This window comes from Argentina anserina, chromosome 6 (assembly GCF_933775445.1).
Source record: "Argentina anserina chromosome 6, drPotAnse1.1, whole genome shotgun sequence".
Taxonomy (NCBI): Eukaryota; Viridiplantae; Streptophyta; class Magnoliopsida; order Rosales; family Rosaceae; genus Argentina; species Argentina anserina.
This window is the reverse complement of record NC_065877.1, coordinates 19,230,012-19,254,793: the sequence shown is the minus strand read 5'-3', so window position 1 is coordinate 19,254,793 and position 24,782 is coordinate 19,230,012. Positions and strand designations below refer to the sequence as shown.

Here is a 24,782-nt window from a genome sequence, read left to right as displayed (position 1 = left end):
ATAATATTATAAATTCTGTTAATGAAGTGAATAAGACTTGCAACAATTCAAAGACATTTTAGCACAAAACATCAAGTTTCACGCCCTACGCTACATTTTTATAGTCACGAACATATAAGTACTGTCAGTTGGAAAAACCACCGCAGATCGGAAAGAAAATGAATAGTAACAAGTCTATAACCGCATCAACTACCAGATAATGAGGATATTAACTTAAATCTGGACATCTACTAAATCTTTAGCTATTCTTAACTCATGAATAAAACAAACTAACACAAGAAGCATTTTTCTACAAAAATTGACCTCCAGTCATAGTCCAAATGATGAACAGGACTACTACTATTTCAAGCCTATATCTATATGGGAGATGAAAAATTTGAGCACAGATAACGCATCTCCTAAATGATAAATATTATCCGTTTTCCAGTCATCGAACGCATCAACCACCAAATAACGAGAATCAGATCTTCGGATCTGGAACAAAATCAATATATACAGGTTCCTAAAATAGTCAAACCTAGAATTTCATTACCTCCTCTTTATATGGAGCAGAAAAATGTTGAATTTGGAATGGACGGGTGTGAGTCTATTTCTCCAATGTTCTCTTTCGACCTTGAGACCTACTAGATTGGATATCCTTGCAAAAAGCTGTAGGATCTTTCAAAGATTCTACCACACTATTCTCATCATCACTGACAAGTTTTCAGTTTTGTCTGTCTCTTCCTCTTCTTGTGGCTGCTTCTTCGCTTTGAGAGCTTGTCCCGGAGCTCTCTTAGTTTGGCCTTCTTTGAATTCAAGACTCCCAGAAACTAGAAAACGTAAAACAAAAATCAATGAACTTCAAGACAAAATTGTGGGGAAGCACTGAAGTATTTGACCCCCAGAAAACACACAAGTTCCAGACCATTCAATGCCTAATAAAATTGTAATTCTGACGCATATTTAGAAGGTAATGGTAATTAGTTCAAAACAAAGGATAATTTTCACACAATTGTGGTCCTAATGCTCAAGTGACCTATCTAATTAACATGGAAGACATGTAGTAGTCCTTAACTTAAATGATTACAAGAGTAAAAAAAAGAAAGAAGGAATTGACAAGACAACAACCCAAAGTAATATCTTCAACATTGCACCAAATGCAGCATTAGGGGTTTCATCAACAAGCACTATTTAGCATCTGATTAAAACTAAATTCAGAACCAATGACAACACATTCTCAATGATTCATATAGGATAATAAGTTTTGTGAGGGTGCAGTAATTTTAAATTTTTTTTATGGCAGGAGAAGTTTGAAGCTCCAAATGCAAAATAAATAAACATTTTGAGAGCACATACTGGGAACTTAATGAACAAATCATAAATATGAAAAACTTGACCTACACTAGGCATAAACTGCGGATTCAAGGTCCATCTTTCATTGGCAATATTTTCACTCTGTGTGAGACACTTCTCAGCTTCCACTTTTAATCTTTCAAATGATTGAGTTTTTCTCACAACTTCTTCCTATACATACATACATACATACATATAAATAACACAAGAAAAATAGTCGGCACTCTCAAATATACCAGTAGACAACAAGAACTTAAATATACATGATCCTCTCAAAACAGAAGAAGATTCAATTAGACATTTGTCACTTTTCAAGAGTTTGCCACACCAGAAGCCAACTAAGAATATTGGTTTTTATCACTATCCCCATGACTGATGAGAGATATTCTCCAAAGTATCATGTCACATGAAGAGGAGTCATCAACTGCTAAAGCTGAAAACAAAAATATCCTAAAACTCCTCAATGATTGATCTTGCTACCTCTTTCCAGGAAAATTGGGAGTCTATGTTCAATCTATTGTTGAAACATCTCCTAGGCAATATAAATCAGCGCTCTGATGTAAGCAAACTCATTCTAACGTAGTATCTGATAGATCGTTTTGTTAGAACGTCTATAAAATACCCTGAAAAACATCATCGTTAGTATAGAATAAGCATGGATCGTTCAGTCTGGGGAATCAAAAGGGCCTCAAAACTTATCATGTTAATGGGGGATTTGATTTGGATTCTAAAACTACTACTTAAAATAAATCATAAATTACTTATATACAATTGATCTACCACTCATCACATAATCAAAACACGAATTCTACTCAAGAAACATGTATGACACGCATATAACAACGTATAGGCAGCAAGTATTTCGATTCTTTACAAGTCCATTTCAATTTCAATTCTAATTAGAGTCCGAAACGGTTCATCTAATCGTTAAGACTTTTTATTTATTTAGAATTAACGAAGCGTTCAATACTAAACATATGCTAAAGAGAGTTCAACATAACGAAGCGTACTAGTTAAACAACCAAGTAGCACATAAGCACATTAAGTTGAATTGGAGACATGTAAGCAAGCATGGTGATAGGAGCACAAAATGTGACGTTCATAATGTGATTATGCCCTATTCTTACTCTTTGTTACCTCTTATTTAGTATGTTTTAGTTTCTTTTGTATGAATAAGTGTCTAGGTAGAGCTTATATCAATTATGAATGAATTGATGATGAAATCGTGCTAAGTGTTAATAATCCTTGTTGAGATATGATTCCTTGTTCGAGTAGGATTCATCCTTTCGTATTTCTTTGTTTCTAATATACTTATTCTTATTAGGAAATACAAATCCATGATGGAGAAGGAAAGCAATCCTAGTTCCACAAGGAAAGAGAAGAAAATACACTTAAAAGCCCAATCCATGTAAGAAATCAAAATGCTGTCAAGTATCATAGTCCAACTTCGACGGGCTCCCCTGGATAGCTCCGATCGAGTTAGAAGACGTACCTTATATGGATAAAAAGGATTTTGAGTCTAGTTTCTGTAGGATTTGGAATCAAATCAATATCTTATTCCTACAGGGAGATATGACCGAATCATTGATCGGAGGTCCAGTGAACTCGACGGAATTATCTCAGCCATTGATTTGCTTTTGATCCAAGGGCTATGAGGGAAACTTGGGACTTTGTTCCTCCTGCATATAGAGCACAAATATGTATCCGAATGTGCATAAATCCCTGCACCAAAGAATGTCAAAGAAGTCATGCAGCAAATTAAATGAGAAGAGGCAAGAAAGTCAAAGGCATGCAGCAAATTTAATGAGGAGAGGTAAGAAAAATCAAACATGGCTGCAACAATTAAGACTTTTGCTACCTCCCTAATTCAAAGGAAGAAATTTGTGCAAAAGAAATCAGCATTAAAGGAGGAAGAAGATATGCAATTAATGCAAAAGATATGCAATCCTTATAGAAATCAGAATTCTGGCACTGCAGATCATCCAAATTTGACGAGCTCCCCTGGACAGCTCAGAATGATTGAGAAAGGGCATGATATATGGATGAAAAGCCACGGAAGTCTAGTTGAAATTATCAGTTGGAATCATCTCAATATATATTTTCTAGAGAAAGTTATGGCCACAACAAGGGACAAAGGTCAGATCTGCCGAATCTAGGAAACCTCAACCAATTTGGTTTCAACTTTGTGGACTTTGTGGCCATCCTCCCTTGGGTTTCTTCCTCTATATATAGCACCTCATTTCCACATAAAATGATCATCAACCTTGCTCACAAGACTTGCCAAAGTTCTGCCCAAACACTTTCATTCACCAAGAACCATAGAATCCGAATTCACCACCCTTCATCATATTTTCTGTCCAAAGCTTGGGAGCCTAGGATACCATACTCTTGAAGATCTCGTGCTACCTCTGTAAGGAACCTTGGGAGGAGAATTATAAAGTGTAACTATTTGATCTTCATGTTTAGTTTTCGGGTTTTTATGTTCTTGTTCTTGGATGATTTATGTTTAGGTTTTGTTAAAGTTATTTTTATTCTTGTCTATGAGATATTTGTAACTTTTGAATGACATCATGAATTAAGGTTTTCGATTTTTAATTCAATTATTTTAGGTTTTATGCCATGAATTTCTGTTTATTTATTTAAATGATTTTCGGTGTGTTCTTACTTACATGTGTGTTTGATACCCGGAAGTTGACGTCGCATGTGTAATAATCCAAAGTTATAAACGATTTTGATACTTGAGAGTTGATTAATTGTTTGTTCTTTGTCACCTTAACCGATTATTGCCTAGGTTCGGTTAGACTTGTGCATTTGAATATGTTTATCTTTTCTATGTGATTTTTGGAATAGCATGATTGTTGGTTAAGTAGATGACATGCTTAATGAATTCAATATGCGTGGCTTTGAAGTTGCATGGTAGGATAAGTATGTTAGATTTCGAATGAGGTTGGGACTGAGTTCGAATGTGTTAAAGTGTCATTGAGTTAGGAACCTTGGGAGGAACTTAACTGCATAACCGATTCTAGGATGTATAATGAACCTTACGGCATGAACTTAATTGAGATTAGATTTCATTACCTTTGTTCTTATGTTATTTGTTTGGTAATTGCTTATGTGTTGGTTGGTTGATCACATGTATATATTAGTTTAGGTTTATTTTCTGTTGGAACCGAAATATATCTCAAATCTTTTAAACTCTTATGAATTCGTTGTTAAATGTTTGTGATTCTTTACCCTGGTTGGATCCCCGGTTTGTGAACGATACCCTCTTGCTTTATACTACTAACGATGCTTACAGGGTTAATATTGATCTCGAGTAATCAAACCGATCAAATGGCGCCGTTGCCGGGGATCCATCTTTATGGATCTCCAATCTTTTAATTTCGAATTCACTGTTCATATTGTAAATTTGTATATGTTTTTCTTACTTTGTTCTAATATCTAGTAATTTTATCTTTGGTTGTTATTTTTTATGACTTAATGAATGATTGTTGTAGGTTGTAAATCGAACGGAATAGGTAAAGTCCCTTTTGTTAATATTAGCCTTAACCCCTCATGTTTTCTTCTAAATTTTTTGCATGAGGTTGAGGGCGGCTTTTATTAACACTTGGAGATTTTTCTAACACCTAAGTTTGTTTCCAGCTGAGTAAGGGGCATGCTCTTTCATTACCCTGGTGCATGGGACCAAAATTGGATCTCAGAGAACTATTGACTGACATACATCTCGGTGATGGAGTCGATAGGGGGCTTGTCCTCCGTAGTTCAACAAATGAGTCCTACCATGTTTACTATCTCTGAATTAGCTATCCGGCCTTCTGAAACAATGATTCAAACTTGCGTTTAGACATCCATACTTAGGCCGCACGTCCACTTTGGTTTACAACTTAGAATCAATTGATCATTTAATTGTTTGAATAACAACTTAAGAATGCTGAAGCATGAAATCGATTGAAAAGTAACTTGTAACAAAAAAATTGACATATAATAATTGTAATTGTGTGTACTTTTTTTTGGTTTATTTAGTTGAGAAATTAAAACGAACTTAAACATAAAATTTGACATTATGTTGGATTGATTGTTAAGCTTGTTTTCGTTTCTTTTTCCCCTTAACATGTGCTTATTATATTTAAATGACTTTTGACATGTTTGTGACTTGTATATACAATGACTTCCTAATTGTTATGCTCTAACTTTTGCATTGCATCTTCATCATTTCATTCTAATTGCATTCATTCTGCATTGCATTCATTCTGCATCTCATTCATGTTGCATTTTTAATTCCACGGAATATCATATGGCTAGAGGAACATAGTCCCTTAAGGACCTCGTGTCCTATGTTATGTTCGGTAGGTCCCACTTGTCACTAATGATTTTAATTGAGATTCTACAGGTTTATAGTGAAGTGACCAACAATGAGCTCGAGAATATACTACAAGGTTGGACAATAAAATGGCGGAGGAGAAACCCCATAATGTGTCACCTACAAAATGATTGAAATGAAAACTCGGTCTAAGCTATTAGACTTTAAACTTAAGCGCTTGTTGGGAGGCAACCCAATTTGTTTTCTTTTCTATTTATTATTTTTATTTATTTTTTTCTTTTTGATGTGTTTTGTGTTTGTGTCAATTAGTTTTCGAGAAAACGTGAAGAAGATCCAAAAATTTTCGTTCAACAGAATCTGGCAGAAACAGTCCGTCGACTTCGGCAGACTGTATCTCCTAGCTCACAGGGAGTTGGAATATGTGCTTTATATGGAAACAAAGGTATTTGAGTCTAGTTGCTGTAACGTTTTACAGAACTGGATTTAGAGGTCTACATCATTCCCAGTTGCAATTTGAAGGCAGGAAGGTCGTGTCAGAAATTCAGAACTCGTGCAGTTGTAGTCCGGAAACTGCAAAACAGGGAGTACTTCCGGCCAAACTGGGCAGTCGTACCATACATGGATTGAAAGTTTGTTGTGTTATCTGAAACTTTCATTCATGACACTTTTTCATTCCGGCTGTTTAAGTCAACGAAAATCAGGTACAAAGAGGTAAAGGTCATTCCAGTTTTTGATCATATGAACCTGTTTTACGTGACAAATTTGCAGGGGCATAACTTTCTCCTCATTTGGAGTTAGCGAACGTACTTTATATGCTTGGAAAGCTAGAAATATCAGCTTTCAATTCCCACTGTTGTCTTACTGATCGGAGATTATTTTCAAACGTTATGAAGCATGGAATGCAAGCTGTTGGACCACGTCATGGGGGAGCTTTTCTCATCATTTTCTCATCTTTTCCCATGTTTTTATTTTTGTAGTTGTTTCTTTCCACTATGAGTCTTTCATTGCATTATTTATTTTTTGACATACATTGAGGACAATGCATGATTCGAGTGTGGGGGAAGGTTTTCGTGTTAGAGTCATAAAAAAACCTATAAAAAAATCGGAAACCTACTGCCCTAGATCATAACACACGGCATACATACATATTTCATGAGTTCATACAATCAAAACACAAAACCAAAAAAGTTTGAATTTATATTCTTCATATATGAAATCGAAAAGATCATCCAAGAATTCATACAATAAAATCGAAAATTGCAGAAAACCTAAATAAAAATTACAAGCCATGGATGAATCACACATTAGAAACCTTGAAGGATGGAGCAAGATGAATTCGGATTTGGAGAGGCAAGAGGGGGAGCACGACTTGGTGGAGATGGATGAAGTTTTTGGCTTGAATTTTCTGGATATTTTGGCAGGGTTTCAGCTTGGATTTTTGAGAGAATGGAGATGGTGAATTGTGAGGGAGGCCGTGCCTTTTATAGAGGAAGGAGGAGATGAGAGGCTGCAAGGGTTTTGATGGGCTGATCCATGTATGCACGGCTGTGAGTAAATCGAATGGCTCTCCTTGTTTTCCTTATAGAATAAGCCTTTATCTGCTTCTTTCTCTCATGGGCTGCACGACTGGACTCTTTACCCTAGCTGAATAGAAGGCACGACAAAGCTTCCTTCACAAGCTCAAGAGTTATTCACGGATTGGACTCCTTTTCCCTTTTGTATTTGGACGACATCTTCTCTTTAATCCATGAGTTTCCTTCTTCTTCAAGCTATGCCTTGGTTTATCTTCTTTTCCAATATGAAATAGGACTCCTCATTGTTCTCCAAATGCACGACCTCATTCTCCTTTAATTCCTCTAGAGTTTCATACGGCAATGGACTCCTATTTTTCCTCAAAAGATCATCCACAGCATAGTCCTCTTCTTTTTTCTTGCACGGCTTCTCTTTAAATTCCTTGAATTATCTCTTCAAATCTGAAAATAAGAAAAGAAAAACATAAGTAAGAGATAATTCTTTCGAAAATTATGTCTTAATCTAGACATTTGTTGTCATAAAAAGACACATGTAATAGATGAGCTCAACTAGATTAGGAAAGTTTCTAATTTGCAAAAAGGAAACTTACTAGAATAAGTAAGTTACTAGAACAAGAAAGTTCACTTATGAAAGTTTTGTAATAAGAGTTTGAGTTCAAGTAGGACTTTCCCAAATGGTACGTTTCTTAGTCTAACAAGGATTCCTAATGCAAACAGGACTCTCAAGATATCGCCAATGCAATCAAGACGTAGAAAGATGAAGACTCATAATCCAACTAGGTTTCCTAGTCCTATAAAGATTCCTACTCAAACTAGGACTCTAGACCAATTCTTCGTTTTTAACTCGTTTAAGCACAAAGACACATCCATACCCGTCCTAGACTCCTATTGTGACTCAATGACTCGATAATACAACAATAAGGGCTAAGCAAAGTACAAATGGAGGTAAAAACATATTAAGAACATAGCACAAAGTGCTCCTATCAGTATCCTAGCATTAACGTCTCCCCTAAACCCTTCCCATCATAAGTAAAGTTAGATAGGCACAACCTCATGTCTTTATAACAATCGACAATCTTCAACCAGTGGGTTTTGGGTGTGGTTATGATATAATCATGCTGGTGGCGGATCACAAGACCCAAATGAGTTTCTTCCTAACCAAAAAACTCTTTGGAATCTTCAACCAGACATGAAATTCGAAACTTCAACTAAAACATAATGAAAAAAACAAGCATTAAGCAAAAGACACTAAGGCCAACATTAGCATCCATTAGAAAATCCAACACAACAGCTGTGGTTTCCTTAGTGTTGGGCGATGATTGACACTTCCACCTCCACTCCAGCTTCGTCCCTTCCTTGTCAAAACTCCATGACAACTGTTATCACCACTAAAAAAAAATCAAAATTTTACAACAAAAAACCTTAAAGACTCGATCTTTATTAATTCGCTTTGTGACAACTCACTTTCTTGCAGCCGTTGCCAACATCAGTGAAGCCATAGATGGAATCCAAATGCTGAAAAGATAAATAACGCTTGGCCAGTGAGACGTAGTCGGGCACATGCTGGCCCCACTGGGCGGCTCGGTCTCGAACGGATTCTTCGGAGGCGCGACAGAGCCAGGCGTTGAGGCCGTCGGTGATGGAGAGGTCGAAGCGGGTGGCCAACCATGTGCCCTTGATGAAGATGGGCTGGGAGTCTATGGGTTGGAGCTTCAAGCACGAGTGCCTAGGGATAAGGCAACAACAAGGAACAAGTAATCGGGGAGTTTTAACACTACTTCATTTTAATGTTATTGACTTGAGTTTTTACCTATGAGCATTACACCATTCTTTTACTTTTAGTTTCAAACCCTACCACGTTTGGGTTATCAGCCCCAGAATCAGTTTGCGAGGACGAGTTCTCACCCCTTAATTTGCAGGTATTTAGTGGCTTGTTAATGTTCGTGGTTTGTTGATCACTTTCTGTTGCCGAGGATCTTCTTATATTGTTGTGTTTTAGCTTTCTGATCTTCGAGTTGGTTTTGATTAACACATTATGCGTACTTCGGTGATTCTTGTCATCTGACCTTATTTATTTTTATTTTTTATGTTTGAGCATCTTTTGCTACCTTCCGCATGTGTATACGCCATTTGCTTTTCATATCTTATTGTTTATTTGTTTGAATTTAGTTCTTTTCGTAGTCTTATAGTTTCAAGTCAATAGATGATCGGCACGTTGGGATCGAGTCCTCGGAGCTACGACAATTAATGACGTTTATATAGATGTACGGTGGTCAAATCATATAGATTGCGTCGTGTAATTGTATGCCTTGCATGCAAAACTTTTTTGTGTTTTATCCTTAATAAAAGATGTGGCCTCTTCGACAAGGGTTCATTTGAACCACACTATCCAAGTCAGCCACACATTCTAACCATAGTTAAGTTAACCCAACCCAGGTGGTCAGATCGTCTGGTGCCACGGTGCCACCCCCTCTCTTCATTGAGTTCATTCCCTCCTCCATCGTCAGGGAATACCGATCAGAATTTCACTCCTGATCTTGACTCCCGATTCTACCCTCCCCACATTCACAAATCAAAACGAATTCCACAAGCAGAAAAGACGGTCAATGTGGGCACACACGTCATTTCGAACCAAGCCCCACATGCTAGTGACCTGTACGGCTCCTAAAGTTGAAAGTTGAAACCCCAACAACAAAATAACGTATACATTTTTCATTCTCTCTCTTGAGAGACCCAAAATCTTTTTGTTGTGTTCTGGACTGGACACTCACAGTGAAAGATAGAGGACCCATTTTCAAGTTCCTCTCTACAATCCCCTTTGTCCATGCAAAACCCATTTCTCTCCTTCTGATTTCTGATAGGTAAGAAGCTTAAAAATCAAGCCCTTTCTGTGTTTTTCGGGTCAAATTTGCGTTTTTGGGAGAGAGAACAGAAATTGCTCTTGTAAAAAAAAAAGAAGCTCTTAGAGCAGGCTGAAATTTGTGAGAATTTTGGCTCTCAAGTCTCGTCTTGTTTGCATTTTTGTTATGGGGTTGTTCGGTTTGTTGAGAAAGTTTGAGACTTTGAAAAAGAAGAGGCCTTTGTTTGGAAATGGGTGTTCTTGGTTTGCTTTGTTTGTGAATTTTAGGGTGTTCAAAATGGAATGTGGGTTTCACTCCAAGGACTCGTTTAGTTTTTGGTTTTGGGTTTCTTGTTAGGAGTTTCTGGTTTGAACTTTGAAGTAGCTGTTATGAAACAAAGGAGAAGACCCATGTAGCTGTTGGTTCTATTGTCTTGCTCTGCATGTTTGGGTGTCTTAGAGCAGGCTGAAATTTGTGAGAATTTTGGCTCTCAAGTCTCGTCTTGTTTGCATTTTTGTTATGGGGTTGTTCGGTTTGCTGAGAAAGTTTGAGACTTTGAAAAAGAAGAGGCCTTTGTTTGGAAATGGGTGTTCTTGGTTTGCTTTGTTTGTGAATTTTAGGGTGTTCAAAATGGAATGTGGGTTTCACTCCAAGGACTCGTTTAGTTTTTGGTTTTGGGTTTCTTGTTAGGAGTTTCTGGTTTGAACTTTGAAGTAGCTGTTATGAAACAAAGGAGAAGACCCATGTAGCTGTTGGTTCTATTGTCTTGCTCTGCATGTTTGTTTTGCAATTTGGTAACTGAGAAAATAGAGGAAACATTTGGGTTTGTTTTGTGGCCGAGTTGTGCTGGCTTTATGTTCTTCCCATTCTCCAACAAGCCAAGCATACTACACTCCTTAGTTCTAATTGTTATTATTAAAAAAGTTTCTAAAGTATTTATTTTCCATATTTATTTGTGTAATTTTGGTCTTAAAGGTTGCTAACTCTCAGGAACTATGGTTTTCTGTCGATTAAAATTATGTGTTACTTATGGAAGCTGTGTTGGTACAGTTGCATATCGGTTTTGAATAAAAAGTTAAAAGCTTTCTTACTTTAATCTCATTTTTCGCTTGTATTTTATGGTGTAGTGTTTGAAGGAAGCTTGAAAGAAAATGGAGGAAGCTTCTTGTTCATCGGTTTTAGATGGGGAGCTGATTGGGATTAAATTTGGGCTGGCAACCCATCAAGAAATTGTAAGTAGAAATTTTGGTTTTCGATTCATTATGTTTTGGAGGATTGACATGTTTACTATAATCTGCGGCCATTTAAGCTCATAATGTTTAAACTTGTGTGCTTACTTTTTGTATATGGCAGTGTACCGCATCGATGATGGGATGCTCTATTAGCCACGCTAGTCAGCTGTCCAACCCATTTCTTGGCCTTCCTCTGGAGTTCGGAAAATGTGAATCTTGTGGTGCTTCCGAGCCTGGAAAGTGTGAAGGTGCATAACTATCTTTTCTTACCCATTTTGTCTTTCATTAATTTATAGAATGCTGCAAAATAAGGTAACAGGAAAGAAAACAGATTAGAAATCCAGCTAATGTTCTTGTAATGACAATGCGTTTTATGCCATTTTCAGGACACTTTGGATATATCGACTTACCATTACCAATATATCATCCTAACCATGTCAGTGAGCTGAAGAAGTTGCTCAGTTGTTTATGCCTGCATTGTTTAAAAATTAAGAAGAACAAGGTATTACGTGATTAATTTCCTCATTTGTCATAGTCTGTTTGATTAGATTCAAGAACAATGTGGCTGCTGATGGTTTTTCTTTAACTTTAGCCCAAAAAGAAGTTATAATGAAGAATCAGATGTGTTTTATGTCAACTGTTATCTTTATATCTTATAAAAACTGACTGTGATCCTGCATAGCATCCATACTCTTGCAACGAGTTTTTTTTTGTTTACCCTGTTATTTATTTTTTCAACTTTTTTCCTATGCTGAAGCAATACAAATTTTATTTCCAACATGGAAGTGTAGTCTGTACTTAAAAATAAGTCATTCTATTTATGAGAAAAACTATTAGCAAGCCAACCATGAGTCTCATGTGTGTTATTATTTCTTCCAACCTGTCATTGATGGGAAGATTTTTTTTTGTCAAATGTTGCCTAATCGTCAGTTATTAGAATTGAGTAAATTATTTTTTGAGCGTCTGACATGTATTTAAGTAGTTCTCTTTTAGACATAAAATATCTGTACTAATATTGTTTTGCCTGATTTTCTGGGTTGATACAATTCAGGTCCCAACCAAGAGTGCTGGTTTGGCCGAAAGGTTGTTATCTGTATGTTGCGAGGTATGTTCTTCTCTGCACTACAAATTAGGTATTATATGCTTAACTGTCAAGTACTGTTCTTTCTCTCTACACAAACTTGGTATGCACCAATAAGTTTTTGCTTCTAGTTAGGACTCTTTGATTTAACTAATGTTCCAACTGACAGTATTTGTTTGGAGATTGAAGTTCTCATTACTTTAGGTTCCCATAGATGTCTACATCTGTTGCTCCTTATGTCTTTCAGAGCATGTAAATTTGACACTTATGTTTAAAAGTTTCAAGACAAAAAGTGCAAAATTATCTTTTTACCTTTTTGTAGCTTATATCAGAGGATAGAATGTAGTTTGCATTTTTGGAGTGACAAATAATCTCATTAAAGTATCGTTTGTGTGCAATGTACATTTTCTTTATATGTTCTATGTTCTTATGGTCTGCCCTTTTTGTGCAGGATGCTTCACAAGTGTCTATTGCAGAGATTAAACCAACAGACGGGACTTGTTCCTTGCAGTTAAAACTTCCGTCAAATAAGAAACCACCTCCTGGTTTTTGGAATTTCCTCGAAAGATATGGATTTCGCTATGGTGATGGCGTTAAACGCGCTTTGCTTCCTAGAGAGGTTAGGTTCTTATTGCCTGCGTGTTTTCTCCTTGATTATGTCACATGTTTAAAATTTTAGTTGAGTTCTGCTGTCCAGCTACGGGGTTCAAGTGATTGCTCCTTGTTCAATCAAAATTTTTTGCCTTTAGTAGTGGCTAAATATGCTGCAAACCAGTGCTCATTAGATCATTATTTCTAAACCCGCTAGTCTGTAGCCTCAAGAGGCATGAGTTTCCATGTTAAATTAGTTGGCTCATTGAAGTTCTTGCTTTTTCGCCATCTTATTTAAACATAGTGAGTTTTTTATTTTTATTTTATTATTATTGTTGTTGTTGTTTTTATCATGACCGTTTTATCATTCCTAGTACTACACACACCTATTTTTTTTTATCACTACACATCTAGACGTCTTCACTAATCACAGTAATCTGATGACTTATACAACTTAATCTTGGGTTCCTGTATGCATAGACTATTTCAATGAATGATCAACCGTGGTCTTGTTTCTATCACCTACTTGGGTTTCATGTGGAATTGTATATTTCATTCACTTAAGAAGTTTAAGGGTTAAAATTAAGAATGACAACATTACCAGAAAAGAAATTTGATGGTTGAACTAGTTTGCTAGGCATATGGATTCTGGCCATATCTATGATAGCATTCAATGTTTCTGTTGAAAGCTACTGTACTGATCTTGGAAAATAAAGCCCCTATATGATGTTGCTGTCTTTGTTAATAGAACTTCTGTTTCTTGTCAGAACACAAAAAAAGAAAAATCTCACTTGTTAGATTTAGTCATGATTGTTAATTGTACATTTCTTACATAACATAAATTGTATGATATGCTAATACTTGATATAAATATTGATTATGATCACCAGGTGATGCAGATTCTCAAAAGAATCCCCGAAGACACCAAAAAGAAACTGGCTGCTAAAGGGTATAATCCTCAAGATGGATACATCTTGAATCATATACCCGTCCCTCCCAACTGCTTGTCAGTGCCAGAAATATCTGATGGTGTTACTGTTATGTCTGCGGTGAGTTGGTTGGGATGATAATAAGCCTTAATTATTTCTGATGGAGTGCTTAAGAAAAATATTTAATACAGTGAAGAGTTCATTATACAACTAACAAGCATTTTTACATGTCCTTTTCCAGGATCCTTCAATATCAATGCTCAAAAAAGTTCTAAGGCAAGTTGAGTTGATCACTGGTTCAAGGTCTGGTACAGCAAATTTTGAGGCTGAAATTGTTGAGGCAAATGAATTGCAAGCTGTAGTTGATCAGTATCTACAAGTTAGAGGTACTGGAAAGGCATCCCGTGAGAGTGATGTCAGATTTGGTGGGACCAAGGAGCTCAGTGAATCTTCCACAAAACAATGGCTTGAGAAGATGAGGACATTGTTCATAAGAAAGGGTTCAGGATTCTCTTCCCGCACAGTGATTACTGGGGATGCATATAGAAGGGTGAATGAAGTTGGTATCCCCTATGAAATAGCCCAAAGAATAACCTTCGAGGAGAAGGTTAATGTGCATAATATTAGGCGTCTCCAAGAGCTGGTGGATAGCAAATTATGCCTGAGCTACAGGGATGGTTCATCAACTTACTCTTTAAGGGAAGGTTCAAAGGGGCACACATTTCTGAAGCCCGGTCAAGTGGTTCATAGGAGGATTATGGATGGGGATCTTGTTTTTGTAAATAGGCCACCAACTACGCATAAACATTCTCTGCAAGCACTGCAAGTATATGTGCATGAGGACAAGGTGGTAAAGATTAATCCTCTGATTTGTGGACCACTGAGTGCTGACTTTGATGGAGATTGCATTCACCTGTTCTATCCCCAGTCACTTGTGGCGAAGGCAGAAGTCATGGAACTTTTCTCAGTTGAGAAGCAGCTGCTTAGCTCTCACAGTGGCAAGCCCAATTTGCAACTGGCCACTGATTCACTTTTGTCGATAAAGATGATGTTTAAGAAATATTTTTTTGACAAAGTGGCAATGCAGCAGTTGGCCATGTTTGTTTCCTCTTCCTTGCCAGAGCCAACTTTATTGAGAGCTAATTCAGCAGTTCCATATTGGACTGCTTTGCAGATATTGCAGACTGCACTGCCTCCTCACTTTGAGTCCTCTGGGGACAGGCACTTGGTCAAGGATAGCGAGGTCCTCAAGCTTGATTGTACTACAAGCCTTGTACCAGCTCTTATCAATGACATCGGTACCTCTATTTTCTTTGAGAAAAGTGCTGAAGATGTTCTCAGTTTCTTTAATTCTATGCAGCCATTGCTGATGGAGAATGTATTTTCAGAAGGGTTCACTGTGGGTTTGGAAGATTTTGCTATGCCTGGGGCATCTATTCAAGATATCCAAAAGGGCGTTAAGGAAATTTCTCCTTTGCTGTACCATATGAGGAGAGTATATAATGAGCTTGTTGAGATGCAACTGGAGAATCACATCCGCAAAGTCAAAGAACCAGTTTCGAATTTTATATTAAATTCATCGGCATTGGGTGATTTAATTGACTCTAAGAGTGATTCTGCAATGAACAAAGTAGTTCAACAAGTTGGGTTCCTAGGTCGGCAACTGTATGACCAGGGGAAACTTTACTCGAAAACATTGGTTGAGGATGTGAGCTCACTGTATAAGAGCAAGTATCCATCTAACATTGTGGATTATCCCTCTGTAGAATTCGGATTGGTTCATAGTGGTTTTATTCACGGGTTGGACCCTGTTGAGGGAATGATTCATTCCATTGCTACAAGAGAAGTAATTGTTCGCTCCTCAAGAGGGTTGTCTGAACCTGGCACACTATTCAAGAATCTAATGGCAACTCTGCGAGATGTTGTCATTTGCTACGATGGCACCGTGCGGAATGTGTGCAGTAATTCTATCATTCAGTGCGAGTATGGAGCAAAGAGCGGATGTAGTCCTCAAAATCTTTTCCCTGCCGGCGAACCTGTGGGTGTGTTGGCTGCAACAGCGATGTCAAATCCAGCATACAAAGCAGTTCTTGATTCTACCCCAAGGAGCAACTCTTCATGGGATCTTATGAAGGTAGGTGTGGTTTTGGTTGAAATTGATAGTCACCGTCTATTTGTACTTAATATTTTGTCCTCGTCTTTCCTACTTTTTATTTTTTTTATTTACTTTTTTTTCGTGCACTCCATGCATCCATGTTCTTCATAATATAGATACGCTTTCTGTTGTTGTGCTCAGGAAATACTACTCTGCAAAGTCAGTTTCAAGAATGAACTCATTGACCGTCGTGTAGTCTTGTATCTGAATGACTGTGGTTGTGGAAGAAAATACTGCAGAGAACATGCTGCGTATTTGGTCAAGAATCAGTTGAAAAAAGTTAGCCTTAAAGATGCTGCACTGGACTTTATGATTGAGTATGATCTGCCTCCTTCAATTTAGGTTATCACTGAGTATCGTTGGGCTCCTATATCTGTGTCGGGGTATATACCTAATGATATGTGGATGCATGCTCAAACATTACAGTCCTTTAGGCTAATGTTTGTTCATAATGTAGTTTCATTCTTGGCATTTTTGCTTTGGTATTGTGGTCCTGTTCCTTGTCTGACTCTGCATCATAATGGCCTTCCCTTTGGTCTAGCATAAAACCTATCATTCTTGTAGTGTGACTTTTGTGGTCCTGTTCCTTGTCTGACTATGCATCGTAATGGGACTAATGGCCTTCCCTTTGGTCTAGCAGAAAGAAAACCCATCGTTCTTGTAGTGTTACTTTTAAATTACATTCCTGACTTTACACAAGGTTTTTTTTTTTTTTTTAAATAAGCCTTTACTTAAATGCCTATCAATAATTCTTGCATGCAGATATCAGGGTCAGCGAGCTGCAGGAAACATGGAAATTGGCTCTGGCCTTGTTGGTCATGTTCATTTGAATGAGGTGAAAATTGTTTGGTTATGAATTTTTGTTTAAGTATTCCTTTACCAAGTTGCTGTTGCCTGATTCTTTGGAGTAACGATAGTTATATTTAGCAGATGCTCATACGGGAGCTGAATCTTGGAATGTATGAGATCCTTCAAAAATGTGAAGAAACTATCAGTTCATTTCAAAGAAAGAAGGTTGGGAAGAAGACGAACATCAGAGACATTTTTAAAAGAACAGTTTTGTCATACAGGTTGGTTGTTGTATGGCTTGTATTTGGGTTTACTCGTCATTTTCTTATTTATTTAGGTTACCTGTCTGAATGATGTTTTAAATGTTAGATGCACTAAGGTAAGAACAAACCTTTTAAAAATGACATTTTAATTCTAGGAGAAAAGAGGGAACATTTAAACGTTTTTTCTTTATTCAAAATTTTAGTTTGAAGCTTCATCTAGAATTCTAGATATACAATAAGAAAAGAGGAGCTGAATACATATAACAGAGAAGACACCAGAAGTCCAGAACTACATAGTTCACCAATAGTAACTCTAGGCATATCATCCCTGTCGCATACCATGTAATGCTTCCTTTTGGTCTAGTACTTTGGCTGATACTGAGTTCAGGTAGCCTAGAGACTATGAAGTCTTATTTCTAAAGAAGATCAATATTCCCAACTCATTCAGGATTAGTTACATATGGAAAAATAAAATACATCTAATCTTTTCTCTATCGTGCTTGTAATTGTAGTACTGCACATTAGAACTAATGGTATATGTATTGAAGTGAAACTCCATATTGAATAGTCTTACTTGTTTGCAGTGACTGTTGCTCTTTTCATCAATCCTCTGCTGGCAATATATCTGGCTCTCCTTGCTTGATGTTCTTCTATCAAGATTTCAGTAATTCAGAGTTGGAGGCTATTTCACAAATCTTGGCCGACTTTATTTGCCCAGTTCTATTAGAAACAGTAATTAAAGGTAACTTTTATATATGATGTATTTAATGTTGCTCTTTGAGTTGTTTTTGTGACTCTTACATGAAGTCACTGATTCTTCTGAGTTGGTGCCTGCAATTTGTATCCTCGACTTATGCTTGCAGTGTGCATAAATGTAAATAAACACACCCCCAAATCACTTCATTTTTTCAAATTGAAGATTGAACTTAAGAGGTTGTACACATCAGCTTCACATGCTTTTCATTTCATTTTTATAGAAATTCGGTGTTTCTAAAACTTGCTTCAGGATTGGATTTACATCCAAAACCAAGGGATTTTTCTTTTTTATTGCTACTTTTGGAGACTTTTCATGCAATGAAGTCATTTTGTACAGAAAATAATTTCATTCATAAGCGGAGAACTTTTTTAATGGATAGGTGATCCTCGAATTTCTTCGGCGAACATAATTTGGATCAATTCAGAATCAACAACTTGGATCAGAAGCCCAAACAAATGTCTGAAGGGTGAATTGGCTTTGGATGTTGTTCTGGAGAAGTCGGTGGTTAAACAAAGTGGTGATGCGTGGAGAATAACCCTTGATTGCTGCCTTCCAGTGCTTCATTTGATTGACACCAGGCGTTCCATTCCATATGCCATCAAACAAGTTCAGGAATTGTTGGGGGTTTCTTGTGCTTTTGATCAAGCAGTTCAGGTACTATAATTAATTTTATAGTAGCAATTTATAGTAGGGTGATGGGAGAGGTGTCATATCATGTATTGGTCGAGTTCTCTCTCTCTCTCTCTCTCTCTCTCTCTCTCTCACTCTATATGTATATATATATATATATTTTTTTTTTTCATTTTTTTTAAATGACTTGACCAAAAGGTGTTTGTATGGACACTCATAGGTGATCGATACTGTGTATGGCTTAGCACAATCTTGACATCTTTGTACTTATTTTAAATTCATATTGGCACAAAATTTTGTGTTTAAACGTAGACTAGGACTTCTTATCCTTAACTCCTTTCACTCTATTTAGAAAATGGGAAAGAATGCGAACCCCAATTAATGTTGTCTTAGCAAGGAATATACAGTACTAATCAAGTCAGGAAATCGAGTTCATACATTTTCTTCTTACAGTACCAGTTAAATATTTTGTCAAAATTGCTGTTTGACTTTAGATGAAAATTTTCTTGTTTTTTTTTTTTGAATAATTTCTTGTTTCTTTATCAATTGGGTAAATTCGGTGACCGTCAAGTATCAGCTCTGTCCTTTCACTTTCCATGTGTTTGTTATAGAACTTCATATGATTAAATTTCCATGAGATGTCCTTCCAGTGGCGTTCTGTGCAATTCTGCTTATATATCTTCGTTCCCTTGGGATATAAGGAGGGTTTACGAAGCTATACATCACCTGAAATCATTAAACACCATGAAATCTGAGAAAACAATGTTACTCCTACTTACGGTTAAAACTTTAATCAGCTGTCCTTTTTGTAAAAGAAAAGACAAAGAAATTTATCAACTCTTTCAAGGACTTACATTTTGTGATTTGAAAATGCAGCGCCTCGCGACAGCTGTTGCAATGGTGGCAAAAGGTGTTCTCAAAGAGCATCTTATTCTCTTGGCAAACAGTATGACATGCGCTGGAAATTTTGTCGGCTTCAATCCTGGTGGTTATAAAGCACTATCTCGCGCATTGAATATACAAGTACCCTTTACAGAAGCAACATTGTTTGTAAGTAAATTTGAAGGGGAAAATGGCTACAGTTACTGCTTAGATGAAATATAACTGCCACTAAGTTTTATTTTCATTATTTGGTTGTAGACACCAAAAAAATGTTTTGAGAGAGCAGCTGAAAAGTGTCATATGGATTCTTTGTCGAGCATAGTTGCATCATGTTCATGGGGTAAACATGTAGCTGTTGGTACTGGCTCCAGGTTCGAAATCCTCTGGGACACAAGAGAGGTATATTATGATCTGCTATTCACTTGTCCAAGAGTTACTCTTAGTATTCAATTTAGTCACTCTCTGTTGGAATGACCCACACATCAATATAATTGTGTTTTTTCAGGGAGGGTTAACTGAAGAGGGTGGGGTAGATGTTTTCAACTTTTTACATATGGTGAACGCTGTGAATGGAGAAGACTTGACTACTGCAGCTTTGGGAACAGAAATTGATGATCTTGTGCCAGAATATGAAAATGGAGAAGTGTCCTTGTCACCAGAGCATAACTGTTCTCATAAGCCAGTGTTTGAAGAGATTATTGAATTCCCGGATCATTTTGAAGATGCTCCTGGAAAATCAAGCTGGGATTCAATCAACACTGCTTCGACTGGTGGGAAAGACTGGGGAGCTGTCAACATTGGAACACAAGATGGGATTTCAGCAGAATCCGAGGTGGATTCCACATCTCCATGGGGGATTAAGACTGCTAGAGAAGAGGCTCCATCTCCATGGGGAGCAGCTAAGATTGCTAAAGAAGATGCTCCATCTCCATGGGGAACAGCAAAGACTGCTAAAGAGGATGCTCCATCTCCGTGGGGAACAGCCAAGATTTCTACTGTAGATGGTCCATCTGCATGGGGGACCAAGACTAAAGAAGATGCTCCATCTTCATGGGGATCAGCCAAATCTGTTACAGAAGATGCATCTGCATGGGCGACAGCCAAGACTGCTCCGGTAGATGCTACAGCTGCATGGGGGACAAAGACTACTACTGAAGAAGCTCCGTCTCCATGGGGAGCAGCTAAGATTGCTAAAGAAGATGCTCCATCTCCATGGGGAACAGCAAAGACTGCTAAAGAGGATGCTCCATCTCCATGGGGAACAGCCAAGACTGCTACTGTAGATGGTCCATCTGCATGGGGATCAGCCAAATCTGTTACAGAAGATGCATCTGCATGGGCGACAGCCAAGACTGCTCCGGTAGATGCTACAGCTGCATGGGGGACAAATACTACTACTGAAGAAGCTCCGTCTCTTTGGGAATCAGCCAAATCTGCTACAGAAGATGCATCTGCATGGGGGACCAAGACTACGAAAGAAGAAACTCCGTCTCCTTGGGGAACAGCTAAGACTGCTACTGTAGATGCTCTATCTTCATGGGGGACCAATGCTTGGGGACAGAAAAAACCAGCCGATACCTCATCAAAGCAAAAGTCACCTGAGATTGCTGAAGGTGCTTGGGGTCAGCAAAAGCCTGCTGATACCTCATCCATGGGAGCTTGGGGAAGCGAAAAGTCACTGGAGATTGCTGAAGGTGCATGGGATCAGAAAAAGCCTGCTGGTACTTCTGAACCTGCAACTATTAGTCAGTGGGATTCTCCAAGTGTAGGAGATGGAAATGCGGGTGAAAGACTTCAAGTATGGGGTCATAATGGAGATGCAAACAAGAGAAGACGCTTTGAAGGTGGCAGGGGTTGGGGTTCAAACGCTGGGGAGTGGAAGGGTAAGAATAGTCACCCTGCTAAGTCACCTGGAATGGTGAATAATGATTCCAGTGTGGCTGCGATATACACCACAACGCGCCAAAGATTAGATATCTTCACTTCTGAGGAGCAGGATGTTCTTTCTCATATTGAACCAATTATGCTCTCTATTCGTAGAATAATGCATCAATCTGGGTATGTTTTCTTATTCTTATGCATACTTGTTGTGCTTAATATTGTATCTCCTATCACTTTACTTTCAAACATAATAGTATGGATGAAAAAGGAAATTGTAAACAAGAAGACATTAGTCAAGGGAATGATTTGGACAGTCTATTGTATCTCCCCAGACAGTTTTCTTCTTCTTGGAGAAATGATTTGGACAGTCTATGTATTTCAAGGGAATAATTGTGTAGTTTGCACACCATCTATTAGATGTAGTGATTATTTAAGCCTTACCATAACTTTGTCTCTTCTGAATTACCTGAAATCCTGTTCTGGATCTTGTGTAAGTTGTAGGAAGGTGCTATATGGGTTTTCTCATTTAATGTGTGGGGGGCTTTTATTCTGTATTCTGCATTGTTGAACGTTCAAGTTTAGTTTCTCCTAATTGTGGACACAGACACTATCCCCATTTGTTCTCTGTTCTACTACATATTATATGACAGGGTGGTGTCACTTGCAGATTTTTCTCTTTCTCGGTTTCTTTTATTGAATAGTTGACTAATGTTTTCTTTGTAATATATGGTGGGGATGGGGGTTACTTAGAGATTTAGGCGGTCAAAGTTGTATCTCACTGTTATTGATGTATCTGTGAACCATAACGCCTGTTGCGCTTTACCAGCGCTCAGATAATTTAAAGAAGTAGAATACTTCAGATCAATAAGTTTAACAGTTTTCACAATGAGATTCCTTTGGAGATGTTCTTGAGGATATAATTTCCTCACCAATCTCCATATTGAAAAGATGGTCAAATATAGGAACAGTATCCCACTGCATATGTTATATCTGGATTCTTGTACTGTATGATTCTCTTCTCGGCTTGGTCGTTTTCTGGAATAGCATGGTCTTGATAGCCTTCCTTCTATTCTTGTTTTTGACTCCTTTTAACCAGGTATAATGATGGAGATCGATTTTCAGATGAGGATCATAAATACATCCTTGATAAAGTATTCAATTTTCACCCTGATAAAGATGGGAAGATGGGCTCTGGGATCGACTATTTTACGGTAAGATTCTTTAGTCTGTTCTTGTCATACTTTTCTTAGAACTATTTTTCTGTTCTTTTTTAGATTCACAAAATGTGAATTAATTTTTTTTAATTGACCATTTTGTGTAAATATTTACTCGATCATTGTACTTGTTATTTAACCAAAACATTTTACTTGTTATATACTTGATCATTTTACTCATTTTAATATATTTTTTTTTTTTCATTTTACCAAATTTTATTTCTTGTTTAGAATTGTGACTGATGATGTTTAGTCAGTATTTTACTTGTTGCTTAATTTTTTTACTCGACCATTTTGTGTAAATACTTACTCGATCATTTTACTTGTTATATACTTGATCATTTTACTCCTCATTTTAAGATATATTTTTTGTTTTCATTTTACTAAATTTTGTTTCTTGGTTAGAATTGTGACTGATGATGTATTTTCAGTCAGTATTTTACTTGTTATTGAAGCAAAACATCATTACAACATGTCTGTTATGCTGTGCATGTGTACCTAAATCTGTTCTGCTGCAAGTTGGTGTAGCTAAATATAATTTTATGAGATGCCCGCTTGGTTCTTTTGGAAATCATTCTTCTAAGCAGTCGCCTCTTTGTCGCCAGGTTGATAGACATGGAAGCTTTCAAGAAAGCCGATGCCTTTTCGTTATATCAACTGATGGTCGCAAGGAGGACTTTTCCTACAGGAAATGCCTGCAAAATATGGTAAATGAGAAGTATCCTGAGCTAGCTGATGAATTCAATGCCAAGTATTTCGTCCAGCCCCGACCGCGGAATCCCAGTTTCAGTCGGACCCCTCCTCCAGAGACACAGTAGGCATGCCTTAAAGATTTTCCGTGGATGTAATTACTAATTAGTTCAAAACACCGATCAACCCTTTTGACTTGTATATATAGGCAGTTGAAATCAGCTCCCAACAAAACAGTTCAGTTCCATTGTCTCTGCCAGAGCAGTTTTGTAGTTGATAGCTAGTAACCCCATGTAACTGAACTGAACCATGAAATATGGAGAAACAATTAGATTAGTGTTTCAGAATTAAAGTTTTGCTGGTAATCTAATGGCGTTCAGTGTTATGGTTTGGTTCAGTCACTCGTTCAACTATTGACCTGCTTGGGGAGTTACCCATACCACTGGAAAGACGAGAAACCAAATTCATCTTGGGGTGTGACTATTTGACCACGGGTGTAACAAACACGTGTCAAAGCCTCGAGAGTAATATGGTCATTTCAGTTTGAAATGTTTTCACCCTCGGTACCCCAACTATTGTGGCAATGTCAATGTAGTACCTTAATTCTGAGTTGTACCAATATAATACCCAAACTTGTAATTCAATATCAACAAAGGGTCTAAGCCCAATTTCTATTACGATTCCGTTATTTCGGTTACGTGTGGGACACGTGACCATAAAAAAAATTCAACAATGGTACCTAAATTCTTGTGACAAAATCAATGTAGTACCTTAATTTTAAGTTGTACTAATGTAGTACCCAAACTCGTTTTTCGCTATCAATGAATGGTAAAAAACTATTTTACGTCACGGCTTCGTCTTATGGGTCAAAATAAAAATGGTATTTACCTAAATAACCTTATTTGGGATATAAGACTCTAAATAAGAAACTCTTATAGTCAGTGTAACATCCCTAAATTCAAAATAATAAAAATCGAATTTAAGGATGCTAACACTCTAAAATAACTTCAATAAAATGAAATTACATTACAGTAGCTGAATATCCCAACCAAGTTTAACAACAACTCGGTTTACAAACTGTAATACATAAAAATAATTACACGATGTAAAGATGTACAGTTTGTCATCTCTCATAAAAACCTCACCATAACTAAAAAGGGAAACTGAATCAAAAACAACTCTCAGTTGTCATGCAGTGCACCCCTCATGTCATAGCTACTAAGAAGTACCTGCAGCACTACCCCCTACACCATTGATTGGTACACCGGGATTGTAAACACAACCCGGTCAGCTTCACAGTTGGTATGAATAAACGAAAAGAAATAATCAACAAACATGCATCTATGACAACTTCTCAGATAATATCATAATCACCACATTCTCACAATAACAACCACAACATTATCATTAACACACTCAGTCATTGTCATCACCACAACATTAACACACCACTCACGCTCACACCACAATAACGCTAGCGTCATCACAAATGACACACCACAATAATGGAGTCATTCATGAGTCGGTCATCACTTTGCTCCCATGCATTACAGACACAAACTAGAGCTCTAGATTAATCTTCTCCAAACCCGGCCAAGGTATGGTTCCGACACTGCCTATCGCCACTTTGGCGTAACAATTAAAATAACACATTATCGCCCTT

At 37.3% G+C, this 24,782-nt stretch overlaps 1 protein-coding gene and 1 pseudogene across 1 annotated transcript; one reads left to right on the top strand and one right to left on the bottom strand.

Moving 5' to 3' along the window:
* Positions 1-669: 669 nt before the first annotated feature.
* Positions 670-9,686, bottom strand: LOC126797000 (DNA repair protein XRCC4-like; annotated as a pseudogene).
* A 1,321-nt stretch (positions 9,687-11,007) lies between these two features.
* Positions 11,008-23,538, top strand: LOC126798419 (DNA-directed RNA polymerase V subunit 1-like). Its single transcript, XM_050525382.1, has 17 exons — positions 11,008-11,257; positions 11,379-11,505; positions 11,644-11,759; positions 12,309-12,362; positions 12,790-12,957; positions 13,820-13,978; positions 14,100-15,992; positions 16,155-16,330; positions 16,776-16,848; positions 16,944-17,083; positions 17,650-17,807; positions 18,202-18,476; positions 19,329-19,502; positions 19,593-19,733; positions 19,840-21,392; positions 22,312-22,426; positions 23,035-23,538. Exons 1-17 carry the CDS (start codon positions 11,177-11,179, stop codon positions 23,245-23,247), a joined length of 5,616 nt encoding a protein of 1,871 aa, XP_050381339.1. The 5' UTR covers positions 11,008-11,176; the 3' UTR covers positions 23,248-23,538.
* The last annotated feature ends 1,244 nt before the right edge of the window (positions 23,539-24,782 follow it).